Source organism: Cervus canadensis, chromosome 11 (genome assembly GCF_019320065.1).
Source record: "Cervus canadensis isolate Bull #8, Minnesota chromosome 11, ASM1932006v1, whole genome shotgun sequence".
Classification (NCBI taxonomy): Eukaryota; Metazoa; Chordata; class Mammalia; order Artiodactyla; family Cervidae; genus Cervus; species Cervus canadensis.
The window spans coordinates 4,073,608-4,089,302 of NC_057396.1; the positions used below are offsets into that span (position 1 = coordinate 4,073,608).

The following is a 15,695-nucleotide window of genomic DNA, read 5'->3' on the forward strand; positions in this document are numbered from 1 at the left end:
CTAAAATATTGTCTCTGCTTGCAAATAATTTCAATAGCCAAGAGAAAGTCGGAGAGCTTCCATACATAGACAAGTGGGTTATCTTTTTTTATAACAAAGAACAACAAAATAGAAGTTCACGACTTAAAAACTGAATAGCCACACAACAAAGAAAAAGAAAAGGAAGTGGAAACCAGCCTTAGTGCCCACTGGGCATCTGATATTGCACCACACAACTGCATAAATCATCTCACATGAACATGAGCTTTTATATGAGTTTAAATAATTTCTATCAGATGTGTAGTTCTTAATGATTATAAAATGCATTCTCAAACAAGTGAGAACCTACTTCACACTTAAAACAAAGATCCAAATGAAGATACCTCTTCAAGGCGTTTGCCAAGTTTGTCAAGTGTTTCAGGAAAATATTTTTCATTTTTCCATGGGTGAGGAACATAGCGCTGCCACACCTGACCTGTCAGATGACTACAGGCAGTCACCCACTGTTCACAAACTGAAATACCAGCTTTCATATTTTCCTTCACAAGGTAATAAGGATCTTCCCAGAGGTTCAAAGTTCCCAACTTCTTCTGAACAAATCTTCCAAATGAACCACCTAATAAGGTGCAAAACAAACTTTTTAATGAACATGTCTTTTTAGCAAATAACTATGGAATACATGCTTTTTATTAAATTAAAATGATATATAAATTAGCAAGTCAACAATCTATGAAATACCACATCCACACCTTTAGACAAGCACTGTTAATAATATTTTTTAAAAACACACATGCACACATGTATTTATATATTTGCATCTTTCATTATATCATGTATATCTCTGAAGCTAGAAATATACATAGAATTTTGTAAAGGCCTCAGTCCCACAGTATGGATATGACATTACATAATCAGTTCTCAACTGCTATATTTCTACTTTCATTTTACAAACAATGCCATAATAAATGTCCTTTTACGAACACCTTTATGCACTTGTCTAATAGGTCCTTAGGATAATAATGAGAAAGGTATATTCTAAGTCAAAAAGTATATTTTTTCATTGACAGATAATCCAATATACATTAAACATTTCAGTTGGTTAAAAATAAAGTCTAAACTAATATACATGCATTTTTTACATACATAAAAAAATCTATGTTAATTTGATTATCAAAGAATTTGACACTATGATTTAAATTAACCAACTATGTACAAATAACTACTTAAATAATCCTATATAATTTGCTCTAAGAGTTACTTTCAGCAACAATTACTCTATTAAGGAGCATTTCAGAGAAGGACTTAAAGGAAAAAATAGAAAATAAAATAAGGCAAGCTCCCAAAATTTTAAAAGTGTATTTCTTTACTGGTACCTATAATATCTAAGAGATGTAACATTCGTGATTCAGGATAATGATCATGCTCTGTTTGTCTCCAGACATCATCTACAACATCCCGAGTTGTCTCCACCAAGTCAACCACTTCCAATAAGGACAGACCATCCAAGTTATAAAATTCCTAAAACCGAAATGCATTCATTTTTAAACATAATCGTATTTGCACCTGGGGCAATATAAACAAAATGTTGCCAGTTTTTCAAATGCTACGATTCTAATATCTGCCATTATTTTCTCCTCTTCTTCTATCAGATGCTGTATAACTTCTTTATACAAATACCCTATCTGATCCTTCACAAACATAAATTTCATAAAAGCCAGAAGAAAAAATAAGAATTGCATAAACCCTATAAATTTATTTTTACCCTTGGCCTAATTTCCTCTAAATTTGAATTCATTTCTTTTATTTATCCAATAGAGTGTTTATTTAGCACTATACATACACTACCTTTTTCACTTCATTTATCCTTATTCATTCATTTCCTGGGTTGCACAATGTTACCGATAGTACAAATCTAGTACATGGCATATTATTATAAAATTTCATCACTACCACAAAAATAGTTTTAAACTACTTCAAACACTTCATTCAAATGACAATAATGAAATAATACTTAGAATTAAAAAATTACTAAATATTTATTTTGAAAAGAATAGATTTTTGTAAAAAAATAAAATCATCACTTATTTAACCTCTCCATAGATATATTAACGAATAATCAATCTAATAACATATCAAACTAAGACTTTTTATATTTCAGAGTCCTCCAAACTGCTAATTTGAAAAAAGTGAACAATTTTGCCAAAGAACATATTACCTCCACATAGACAAACCTCTTAATATTGGGCTTCTCATTTTTTCCTATCTACCTGCATAAAAGTAATTATATTTTTGAGAAAAATATTTTCTAATTATTAGAATTTAACTTTATCAGAAGTTTGGACTTCTAAGTTGTACTCATTTTAAATACATATCTTAAGTAAACTCTGCTACATCTGAAGACTATATTTTGTCCAGAGCCATCAAATAATGATTTTAAAACAGAGACAAAGCTAATAAAAATTGAATGCTACAGTATTTCTATCAAAACCTGATATATAACTATGTATGAATCACGTACTCTTGCAATTGTTTCAAATAATTCTTTAAAATAACTGGCTCTTTCTTTGGTAATCTGTTTACTTCCACGATGAGCTTGTTCTATCCAAAACTGGAACTCATCACTTGGTGTAAGAATACCTGAAAAGTGAAATGGAAAAATAAGAAATATCAACTATTATCATGGTCATCATTTTGAAATGTAAAGAAATAATGAAATACTATATTTTGTGTACCAGGAACTAATATATTATTATAAGTCAATTATAACTTCAAAATCTCACAAACAAATAAACTAACAGAAAAAAAGATTATAGACTGTTGGTTACCAGAGGTGGGGAATGAGGAGAGGCGGAAGTGGATGCAGATGCTCAAAAGGTACAAACTACTAGCTATAAAATTAAATAAGTATTGAAGATATAATGTACAACATTATAAATGGAAATAGCGCTGCTTTATGTTATACATGAAAGTTCTAAGGAGAACATATCCTAAGGTTTCTTATCACAAGGGAAACTTTTTGTTTAACTTTATATCTATGACATAATGGATGTTCACTAAACTTACTGTGACAACCATTTCATGCCGCATGCAAGTCAAATTATTGTATTGTATACCCGAAACTTACATAATGCTACATGTCAATTATCTCAATAAAACTAGGAAAAAGAAGGAAACAATTAAAAATGAAAAGCCAGAAAGTAACTGGTTTCATTTGCTGATTTTGCACATTTCTGTATTATTCACGAAGTTCAGAAAATGAATTTTACAATTTCTATGAACAAAAACGAACAACAAAACAACCCCTAAGCAATTAACAAAATGGCAATCAGTACACACTTATCAATAAGTACTTTAAAATGCCTGAATGGATATAAAAACAAACCCATACATATGTTGCCTCCTGGAAACTTGCTTTGGATCTAAAGTCACACTGAGACTGAAAGGGGATGGGGAAAGGTATTCAAAGAAAATAGAAATCAAGAAAGCAGTACTTATGTCAAATGAAAAAAATAAAGACTGACACAAATGATAAAGAAGGACATTACATAATGATTAGTGACCAATCCAAGAAGATATAACACAATGTAAGTATATATCCAACCAACATGGGAACATCTAATACATAAAGCAAATATTAATAGACATAAAGAGAAAACCTGACAATAATAAATTCATAGTAGGGAACTTTAACCTCGCACTTACATCAATGGACATATTATTCAGACAGAAAATGAATAAGGAAACAATGGCCTTAAACAACACATTAGACCAAATAAACTTATAGATATATATATTTAGGGCATTATACCCACAAGCAGCAAAATATACATTTATTTAAAATATATATGGTAAATTCTCTGGGACAAATCCCATGCTAGGCCACAGAAACAAGACTCAGCAAATTTTAAAACTTGAAATCAGATCAAGCATCTTTTCTAACTACAATGCTCTGAGACAAGTAATCAACTAGCAGGAAAAAAATTGCAAAAAAAATCACGAACAAGTAGAGGCTAAACAACATGCTACAAACAATGGATCATAGAAGAAAATTTTTAAAAATACCTGAAGAAAAATGAAAATAAAAACACAACAATCTAAAATCTACATAATGCAGCAAAAGCAGTTCTAAGAGGGAAGTTTATAATGATACAGCCTATTCCACAAAACAAGAAAAATCTCAAACAACCTAACTTTATACCTAAAGTAACTAGAAAAAAAGAATAAATAAAACCAAAAGTTAGCAGAAGGAAAGAAGTCATAAAGATCAGAGCAGAAATAAATGAAACAGGAACTAAAAAGGATTAGAAAGATCAATGAAACTAAGAGCTGGTTCTTTAAAAAAATAAACATCATTGATAAACTTTGCCACACTCATCAAGAAAAAAGGAAAGAGGGCCAAAATCAATAAAATCAGAAATGTAAAAGGAACTAACACCACAAAAATTCAAAGAGTCACCAGATATTATTAAGAACAATTATACACCAATAAAATGGACAACATAGAAGAAAAGAACAAATTCCTAGAAATGTATAGTTTCCCAAGACTGAATCAGGAAGAAATAGAAAAATATGAGAAAAACTACTAATAATGAAACTGAATCAGTAAAAAAACAGCTCCCAAGTACTGCAGCCCAGGACTACACGGCTTCACACATCACATGAGTTTGGTGAAATCTACCAAATAAGCAGAGAAAAGTTAACACCTATCATTCTCAAATTATCTCAAAAAACTACAGAGGAAGGCATCCTTCCATACTCATTTTCCAGGGCCAGCATCTCCCCAAAATCAAAACCAGGCAAAGAATCACAAAAAAAGGAAAATTAAAGGTCAGTATCACAATAAATATAGGTGCAAAATTCCTCAACAAAACATGAGCATACCAAACTCAACAATACATTAAAAGGACCATACACCAGTCAAGTAGGATTTATCCTAGAGATGTGGATGATTCAATATCCAAAAACCAATCAATGTGATACCACATTAACAAACTGAAGAATAAAAATCACAAGCTCACCTCAATAAATACAGAAAAACTTCTGACAAAAGTAAGCATCCACTTATGATGTAAAACTCTCAACAACAAAGTGGGGTATAGAGGGAACATAATCAAGGACATATGTGATAAGCCCACAGCTAACATCATACTCAAAGGTGAAAAGCTGAAAGCATCTCCTCAAATACCAGAAACAAGACAAGGATAGCCACTCTTATCCACTTTTATTCAACATAATATTGGAAGTCCTAGCTACAGCAATCAGACAAGAAAAAGAAATAAAAGGAATCCAAATTGGAAAGGAAGAAGCACAACTGTCACTGTTTGCAGATGATACTATACATAGGAAATCTTCACAATGCCACAAAAAAAGAGTAGATTTCATCAATGAATCTGGTAAAACTGTAAGATACAAAATTAACACAGAAATCCATTGTATTCCTATACACTAACTACCAGAAGGAAAAATTAAGAAAACAATCTCATTTATAATCACACCAAAAAAAAAACAAAATACCTAGGAATAAACCTACCTTAAAAGCCTATATGCAGAATAGCATAAGACACTGATTAAAAAATTGAACAGAAACAGAAAGATATACCATGTTCATCGATTAGAAGAATTAGTATTGCTATAATGTGCATATTATCCAAGGCAATCTACAGATTCAATTCAATCTCAAATCAAATCAAATCAAATCAAAATACCAATGGCATTTTTCACAGAACTAGAAAAAGAGATCCTAAAGATTGTCTAGAAATACAAGACCCCAAATAACCAAAACAATCTTGAGAAAGAAGAACAAAGCTGTAGTTATCATGCTCCCTGATTTCAAATGATACTGCAAAGCTGCAATCATCAAAAACAGTATGATACTGACACAAACACAGATACATAGACCAATGGAAAAAAACAGCAACCCCAGCAACGAACTCACACTTATGACAATTAATAGATGACAAAAGAGGAAAGAGTATACAATGAGGAAAAGATAGTCTCTTTGATAAAAGATGTTGGAAAAACTGCAGCTACATGCAAAAGAATTAACTGGACTTTTCTCCACCATCATATACAAATACAAGCTCAAAATGCATTAAAGACTTAAATATATAAGACCTGAAACCATAACTTCTAGAAGAAAACAGAGAGAGTACATTCTTTGTCACTGTTCTTAGTACTATTTGCTTGGATCTGTCTTCTCAGGCACTGGAAACAGAAGCAAAAATAAACATATAGAACTACATAAAACTAAAAAGCTTTTATACAGCAAAGGAAACTATCAACAAAATGGAAAGGCCACCTACAGAATGGGAGAAGATATTTGCAAATGATGTTTCTGATAAGGGGCTGAAAGTGAAAAGTGAAAGTGTTAGTCGCTCAGTCGTGCCCAACTCTTGGCAACACCATGGACTGTAGCCTGGCAGGCTCCTCCATGGAATTCTCCAGGCAAGAATACTGGAGTGGGTAGCCATTCCCTTCTCCAAGGGATCTTCCTGACCCAGAGACTGAACCCAGGTATCCTACATTGCAGGCAGATTCTTTATAATCTGAGCCACCAGGGAAGCCCAGTAAGGTGGGGAAGAGGGATTAATATTCATAATATACAAAGAATTCATATAATTCTATATCAAAAAAATAACATTGCTTTGTTATTAAAAATTTTTTTAAATAGGCAGAGGATCTGAATAAACATTTTTCCAAAGAAAAGAAACAGATGGCCAACAGGCACATGAAAAATGGAAAGGAAAGTAGAGCAGCCATTATGGAAAACAGCATGGATATTGTTCAAAAAATTAAAACTAGAACTACCATATGATCCAGCAATTACACTTCTGGGCATTTATATGAAAAAAACAAAAACACTAACTAAAAAAGATATATGTTCTCCTTTGTTCACTGCAGCATTATTTACAATAGCCAAGATACAGAAGCAACCTACATCCCCATAAACAGATAAACAGAAAAAGAAGATGTAGTACATATATACAATGGAATATTACTTAGTCATAAAAGAGAACAAAATCTTGCCATTTGTGATAACATGTCTATGCCTAGATGGCATTATGCTAAGTCAGGCAGGCAGTGAAAGACAAATACTGAATAATCTCACTTATGTGTGGAATCTAAGAAACAAAACAAATGAACATTAAAAGAAAAGCAGAGTTATGAAGAGTTGGCGCCGCCAGCTCATGCCAGAGTGAGGCACAATCTACAGGGCCACCATGTGCTTACCAGTGCCCCCCCGCCACGCCTGGATTCAACTACAAGTTCCTGGAGAAACCCAAGCTTTGTAACCGTCAGTTACAAAACAAATGAGTCACTGGTATCAAATGTACCCTGTAGGGAATATAGTTAAGAAATATGCACTATCTTTCCATGGTGACATATTATAACCAGACTCATCATAGTGATCATCACAGTGAATTGAATGAAGGTGGTTAAAAGGTACAACTTTCAAAAGATAAATAAGTAGGGATGCAATGTTGTTTTGTTTTGTTCAGTCACTTAGTCATGCCTGACTGTTTGCAAACCCATGGACTATAGTCCTCAGGCTCCTCTGTCCATGAGGTTCTCCTGGCAAGAATACAGAAGTGGGTTGCTATTCCATTCTCTAAGATATGTTCCCAGACCAGGGATAGAACCCATGTCTCCTGCACTGGCAGGCAGATTCTACACCAATGAGCCACCAAGGAAGATACAACATGATAAATATTAATTAGCACTGATATGTTATACATGAAAGAGTTAAGATAGCAAGTAAATCCTAAGAGTTCTCATCACAAGAAAAAGATTTTTTCCTATTCCTTTAATTTTGTATCCATATGAGGTGATGGATATTCACTAAACTTATGTGATAATCATTGTTTGAAGTATTTAAGTCAAATCGTTATACTATACATCTTAAACTTATACACTGTTGTATGTCAATCATATCTCAATAAAACTGGAAGAAAAAAATAAGCAAATTAAAACAGTTTTCTTTCAAATTTGCATTTAAGTTTTCTAATGAAATGGACAATCTCTAGTTGCTTAATCACATGCTGGAAAAAAATTCACTAATCTTTCTGGTTGTATAAGATTCAGAAAAGATTTAGAAAGGATTTATTTTACTATTCAAGCAAACTATAAAACTAGATCTACTATTTTTTTTTAATCTACTATTTTAAACCAATGATTTCTGTATGTCATGAATTTCATCTTAATTGTTCTTAGGAAATAATTTATCTATGGCCACAAAATTATAATCAGCTTCAGAAAAAAATACATTTTAAAATAACAGTCACTGGCTTATCTTTGCAAATATACAATTAGTATCAATCCTCATTACTCACAGATTCTGGATTTATGAAGTCACCTACTCATTAACATTTATACATATCCAAAGTCAATACTCTCAGAGCACTCATGGTCATTTGCAGACACACAGAGCTGTGAGAAATTTTAGTTGCCCAACACATATGTTCCCAGCTAAGGTTGAACAAAGCAACACTGCTTGTCTTTTTTCTATCTCCTACTGTAATAAATGTCTTTTTCGTAGTCTAAGTAGCATCACAGTTTCACACTTTGTGCTTTTTGTTGGTGATTTTGCTATTTAAATTGACCCCAACACAGTTAAGAAGTGCTGTCTCCTGTTCCTAGCACTAGAACACTGATGTGCCTTAGAGAGAACATACTTCTGTTAGATAAGCTTCACACAGGCATGAGTTACAGGGCTGTTGCCCATGAGCTCAATGATAATTCATCAACAATGTATATCAAATAATGTGTCTAAAAAAACACACCTAACATAAGGTTATATGTTGAATAGCTGGTGAAAATGTTACACCCAGAGGCTCACAGGGTCCTAGGCACAATGTTTCAGTATCTGCTAATTCAGTGCTCACAGCGACTTAATAAAACAGAACTACTGAAAACAATGAGAATCAACTATATTATTTCCATAAACTGCACCTTAAAAAAGATTACACTTCCCCCTTCTCCAAATCCATATGTAAATCTATACATTTAAAATCAGTTCAAGCTCAGAGAGGATCCAAAGGTGCAAAGAAATATTTGAAAAATATATTAATTTACTATGTACTAATAAGGCAATGGTTTTGACTTTCTTTGATAAAATTATGGCTAAATACCTCGTGTGTCATCTTCCTTAAATTTCAGTTTTGATAAGTTAGTATCTGATCTTCGTAGAACTATGCCCAAACCAGCTTCTAGTTCACTCAAAAGGTTTTGAAGTTTGGGATCAAAGTTTCTGCTCCATTCCTGATCCTAAATAAAATCAGACAAGAGCACATGATGATCAATATCTTGACAAACAAGCTTCCTCAAACCTTGTCAAAAACTAAGTCCAAATATACCTGTTTCACACAAAGCCTGGCACTACCTCCATCTCTTAAGAGAAGGATAAAAGTCTTTTCAACAGTTAAAACTTTATAAAGATCATTTACTATCACAATTTAAGGATGGATGGCATTTTACATCTTTTTCCAATTTCTCTATTTGTCAACAAAGCTTACATTTTTTTAATTAAAAAGAAAAAATATTTTAATTTATAAACTAAAATACTAATATTACCAATAAAGAAAATAATAAATATTTATATTTGTGTGTATGAAAGCATTTATCCAAAGACTTAGGCTAAAATCAACAATCATACAAGCTACTTTAATTTACTCACCTTCAATAACATTGGTGCAAATACTTGCCGGACAGCGTGGTAAAGGGAATTAATAGGTGATTCTAACATAGATGAAACAAGAATATTATTATGTAGATTTTGATCAGTAATTACTTCAGGTCGCAGCTTGAAAAACACCAGCACTTTATCTTTTGTGTCAGCAAAATCAATCTAAAGTGATAAACAAATGATTTGTAATGTTATTTTCATAAAGTTAATATTTGAATATATTACCCTAAAATGTTGTATCTATAATTTTACCCCTTGGTAAAAGTATACTTTAGAAATAATTATAGTATATCACAACCAATCTGTCTTTGCTCCGTAAGAAAACCTGGGTTTGAAAATTGTATCCCTACTTACAGGTGATTGTATCCTAAAGCTACTTTGATAATTGATGTGACTATAAACAAAAGCACTACATAAATATTGTTGACATACACTGCTAACTACTCCACTCCAGCCAGATTCACTAAAACTACAAATCAAAGCTGTGTGTCCCAGGTACATACTGGTGAGTAGTATGATTTTCCACCCTACCCCAGAAACTCTGTAACAAAGACATATATTACCCTCTTGCGTGCGTGCCAAGTCACTTCAGTCATGTCCAACTCTTTGGGACCCTATGAACTGCAACCCGCCAGGCTCCTCTATCCATGGAATTCTCCAGGCAATAACACTGGAGTGGGTTGGCATGCCCTCCTCCAGGGCATCTTCCTGGCCCAGGGATCAAATCTGCATCTCTCACGTCTCCTGCACTGGCAGGCAGGTTCTTTACCACTAATGCAACCTGGGAAGCCCAATTACCCTCTTACCCAAAACTAAGTTCTATATAAACAGACAACCTAAACCAAAAAAAACAGGTTGTCTATCTCCTAAAATCATCTTTACCGGAACCGATGTTTTTTGCGTCAAGTATTTGAGCATCAAACTCTCTTACTAAATTGTCATAAACCTAGATTATTTAAAATTAGAACTCTCTGAGCTAAACTGGAATTCACTAACCCAACCATGCTTAAAATAGGCCAGTTCATAGCAACTAGTTCATTAGCTGTAAAGTATACTACCCAAAAGAAGTTTTTGCATTATACACATATTCACAAAATTGTTCTCACTTCTTTTTCCAGGAAGAGAAGTCTATGCCATAAAAAAACTTTCAAACAAGTTCACTGCTGTGCGTGAAGAAACACGCTAAAGATGAGTGAGCTTTTGTGCTACTTTTATCCTAACCATTGTATCGGTTTAGCCACTAGGAAGGAACTGTCATTTCCTTGGTGTTACTGCTTTTCTCAAACTCTCATTTTCACACATTAGAGTTCTATGCTGGTACTACCATTTTATTCCCATTACAAGCAAGTGAGAACTGCAGACTGCAGGTAAGTAATTTGAAAAATCCATTCAAAATAATTAAATAGACCATACACTTGAACTTTTCTACTCCCACCTATCTGAAGAAAGCATATTCATAAAATACATATTTTAATATCATACTTTGAAAACAGTAACTATAGTCACTGGCCAAGGTGCTGCGGGGCGTCAGGACGGTGAGCTTTGCCTTAACCCAAGTCAGAGTTAAAGGAAAGGGTAAGGTGGTTACAACTGCTCAACCTCCCCTGAGTCAAGAATGAGCGCTCCTCGCCTAATCCTCCAGTTTCCCTACCATCAGCAACTGCTATTTACTCTTAACTGACTATAATCTGACAATTACTAAGGTATAAATTGTGCTTCCGAGGTGGGGCTAGTGTTAAAGAGCCTGACTGCTAATGCAGGAGAAGTAAGAGATGTGATCGATCCCTGGGTCAGGAAGGTCCCCTGGAGAAGGAAATGGCAACCCACTCCAGTATTCTTGCCTGGAGAATCCCATGGACAGAGGAGCCTGGCAGGCTACCATCCATAGTGTCGATGGACATGACTAAAGCACTTAGCATGCAGGCAGGTGTAATTTGTTCTTTTTTGAGGTTGCAAAATGTCTCTATCACCTCATGGGATCCATCAGGGATCAGCATACCTCAACCTTCTGCCTGTTTTGTACAGTTCACAAGCTCAAAATTATTTCTACATTTTTGGAAAAATCAAAAGAATAATATTTCATGATATGAAATTCAAGCATCAGTGTCCATAAATGAAGCTGAATGCAGTCACATGCAGTCATTCACATTATGTCTATGGTTGCTTTCTCACGGCAATGGCCAAATTGTGACAGAGACCTTACAATCTGCCCAAGCCCAAAATATCTGTTATCTGACCCATTATAGAAAAACAATTTGCCAACTTCTATCCTACAGCATAAACCAGATCACATCTCTCTTGCTTAAGACTACTAACAACTTGGTATTTCAACCTAAATGGTGTACAAGGTCCGAAATGCTCAGTCCGTATTTTAAACTTCCACCCTTTGGTTATTCACTAAACTTCGGCAATGACTGTGTAATCTTTTTTTTCCCAGCCCCCTGAAACCAAGACGAGATCCAGCTCAAGGCTTGGAATTTACCATTTCTTCTGCTTAGAAAACGCCTTCCCTAAACCTGTGTGCTGTGCTTGGCCGCTCAGTCCTGTCCAACCCTTTACAACCCCATGGACTACAGCCCTCCAGGCTCCTCTGTCCATGGGATTCTCCAGGCAAGGATACCAGAGTGGGTTGCCATGCCCTCCTCCAGGGGATCTTCTCAACCCAGGGATTGAACCCAGGTCTCCAGCATTGGGGGGCGGATTCTTTATCCTCTGAGCCACCAGGGAAGCCTCTCCCTAAATCTGCCTACAACCAATTCACCATTCAAATCTCATTTCAAAGGGCTCCAGTCCAAACAGGCATTCCCTCCTTCCCTATTTTAATGCAGTTCCTCACCCCGCCCCAATCACTACTTTAACATTGCTCTGTTTTTACTGGCAGCACTTACCAATACCCAAAATTATTTTACATTACACATCTGTGTGGATGAAGTGAAGTGAAGTGAAAGTCGCTCAGTCGCGTCCAACTCTTTGCGACCCCATGGACCCATCCATGGAATTCTCCAGGCCAGAATACTGGAGTGGGTAGCCTTTCCCTTCTCCAGGGGATCTCCCCAACCCAGGGATCGAACCCAGGTCTCTCACATTGCAGGTGGATTCTTTACCAGCTGAGCCACAAGGGAAGCTCCATCTGTGTGGGTATGTTTAACCTATTTTTGTCCATTCAAATGTTCCTCCTTGAAGATAGACTGACATATTCATGCCTTTATCCCTAGCACCCAGGACAATGCCAGACCATAGTAGGTGAATTAATATTTGTTAATTTGTTAAATCATGCTGACTCTCAGACATCTAAAGTACAACTTAAGATATAGGAAAACATTTTCAAATATGACTAAGTATCTGTAGTGTGATGTATGACTGTATATAAAATACACTGTTTTATATACACTGTATATAAAATATACATTACAGCATACTAACACATATATATGGAATTTAGAAAGATGGTAACGATAACCCTATACGCAAAACAGAAAAAGAGACACAGAAATACAGAACAGACTTTTGAACTCTGTGGGAGAATGTGAGGGTGCGATATTTCAAAAGAACAGCATGTATACTATCTATGGTGAAACAGATCACCAGCCCAGGTGGGATGCATGAGACAAGTGCTCGGGCCTGGTGCACTGGGAAGACCCAGAGGAGTCGGGTGGAGAGGTAGGTGGGAGGGGGGATCGGGATGGGGAATACGTGTAAATCTATGGCTGATTCATATCAATGTTATGACAAAACCCACTGAAATGTTGTGAAGTAATTAGCCTCCAACTAATAAAAAAAAATAAAAATAAAAAAATACACTGTTGGGCTCTACTAGCTTAAGTATTAAAGTAAAAGTTATAGATTCAATTTTCATTACCCAACCCAAGATACATTTTTACAAATCCAAACCCCTCATCTTGTTTTCCCATTTCACTCTATCTAAACTTTCAGATCCTAAAGAAAATCAGTCCTGAATATTCATTGGAAGGACTGATGCTGAAGCTGAAACTCCAATACTCTGGCCACCTGATTCGAAGAACTGACTCACTGGAAAAGACCCTGATGCTGGGAAAGATTGAGAGCAGGAGGAGAAGGGAACAACAGAGGATGAGTTGGTTAGATGGCATCACCGACTGGACGGACATGAGTTTGAGCAGGCTCCAGGAGTTGGGGGTAGACAAGCAAGCCTGGCATGCTTCAGTCCATGGGGTCACAAATAGTCAGACAACACTGAGTGACTGAAATGAATTGAAACTTTCAGAGGCATTTACAGCAGTGTGCTTGATTTTATCATTTGTTGAGTATATGTCATTCTAGGTCATCCAGAGTGAGGCTCCAGAAGGCAGAAGCAGGGGGTCCTATTTTAACTTATATAATACTAACCTATCAGAGCAGGCCTCCTGGTGGCTCAGACAGTAAAGAATCTGCCTGCAATGCGCGGGTTTGATCCCTGGGTTGGGAAGATCCCCTGGAGAAGGGAATGGCAGCCCATTCCAGTATTCTTGCCTGCAGAATTCCATGCACAGAGACTCTTGGCAGACTACAGCTGTCAACTATGACTATCCATGCTTTTTACATCTTTGTAAACTTACTAAACCAAGGAAAGTGCCTTATATATATTGGGTTCAAAATACAGTGATTAAATAGCATTGAGTCAAATCCAACACTAAAGATTCATAACAGGGTGAATAATCCAATGATCCTACAAAAATGCAGTCAATGTTTGCTGTGTATCAAATATTCTGCTAGACCTGGGGATATGGATGAACACCAGAGGAAGAGGTTTAAAAATATGACTACGATTTGTTAACCTTCCTCCATTTACTGAGCCCCTTTAACATGTGAGGCAATTTTTCTGTATGTTACTCTGAGTGCGTGCGTGTGTCTATCTCCTGGCTGCAGGTGCACCCATTTCTTAAACGATCCTGCCAGTAGAAGCAGCAATGAAATAAATATTAATAAGTCAATACATCACAAGTTGTACAACAAAAAAGAATTTAAACTATCTTATCATTTCGTAAAAGATTTTAATTCCTAACTATTCTTTCCCTCGAGTAAATTTAAACTCAGAATACAAAAAAAAAAAAAAAGATACACTAGAATTTGCCCCCAAAGAACCTCAAAAGGGAGAAAGGAAAAAAAAGTTTAAATAAATAAGATAAATTTCGTGGTTTTAGTTATAACGCAAATGTAGTATTAAAAAAAAAAAACTAGAAAGACTATAATTGTAATTGTTCTCTGCCGGTGAGCGGACTGGGAGCTTCCTTCGGCCAGGCAGGATGCAAGTTTAGAAACCAAGTGAAGCGAGAGGCCCGCGTAGCTCGTCCGGAAGGGACAGCCTCGGGCCCTGGAGGAGGATCCAAGCCAGGAGGCTCCCAGGGACCCGGCATCCGTCCGGCTGAGCCCGGGACGGAAAGGCAGGCCGGGGCGGGGTGCAGGCAGGCATACCACGTTGGAGAAGGCGATGCCGGCGTCGGATCGCTGCACTCTGAGGAGCATCTGGTTCCCGTCGTCCAAAAAGTTGTTGATTTCGGGGCCGTTGCCCAGCAGCGCGTGGTCCCAGGATTCCGACACCAGCCCGAAGTAGTTCCGAGTAGTGGCGACAATGAAGAGCTTCCGCACGTCCCCGGCCCCGCCGGCCATGACTCCGGAGAGGAGGACCGGGGAGGGCGGGCGGCAAGAGCGAACGACAGAGAAAGCGGGCGGGAGGAACGCGAAAAGAGGCGCAGACGGCCCAGCAGCTAGCTCGCCCGTGGCCTGCAGGGCTTCGCGGTTGCCAGGGGCAGTCGCTATGGCGACGGCGCACACGCCCGCGCGAGGCGGCGTTACCGCCTCGGGCACGCGCACGCCCAGCTCTCGGGCTGATCTACCATCTCTGCGCTCCTTAGCTGCTCGCCGCCATCATCGATCGCAGGGGATTCTGGCAAGTGTGGGTCAGGTGGCGAAGTCCTCCTTTAGCGCTTTCTACAGACTTCTTATGACGCATTATTAGGAGATATGCAGCTAGTCTTCAAGTGAAACAGGATGGCGTGGATTTAGGAAGGCTAAAGAA

At 36.6% G+C, this 15,695-nt stretch overlaps 1 protein-coding gene across 3 annotated transcripts in view; it reads right to left on the bottom strand.

Moving 5' to 3' along the window:
• Positions 1-15,424, bottom strand: part of DYNC2H1 (dynein cytoplasmic 2 heavy chain 1) — a 388,761-nt gene extending 373,337 nt beyond the window's left edge. For 2 of the 3 annotated variants that reach the window (XM_043481063.1, XM_043481062.1), the window contains exons 1-6: positions 15,092-15,424; positions 9,653-9,823; positions 9,108-9,243; positions 2,498-2,616; positions 1,353-1,497; positions 363-595 (exon numbers count right to left, since the gene is read on the bottom strand). In XM_043481063.1, coding sequence (XP_043336998.1) covers positions 363-595; positions 1,353-1,497; positions 2,498-2,616; positions 9,108-9,243; positions 9,653-9,823; positions 15,092-15,286 — 999 coding nt within the window. In that variant the 5' untranslated portion in view covers positions 15,287-15,424. The remainder of the gene's footprint in view (positions 1-362; positions 596-1,352; positions 1,498-2,497; positions 2,617-9,107; positions 9,244-9,652; positions 9,824-15,091) is intronic. The other variant, XM_043481064.1, reaches the window with a different exon arrangement.
• Positions 15,425-15,695: the final 271 nt, after the last annotated feature.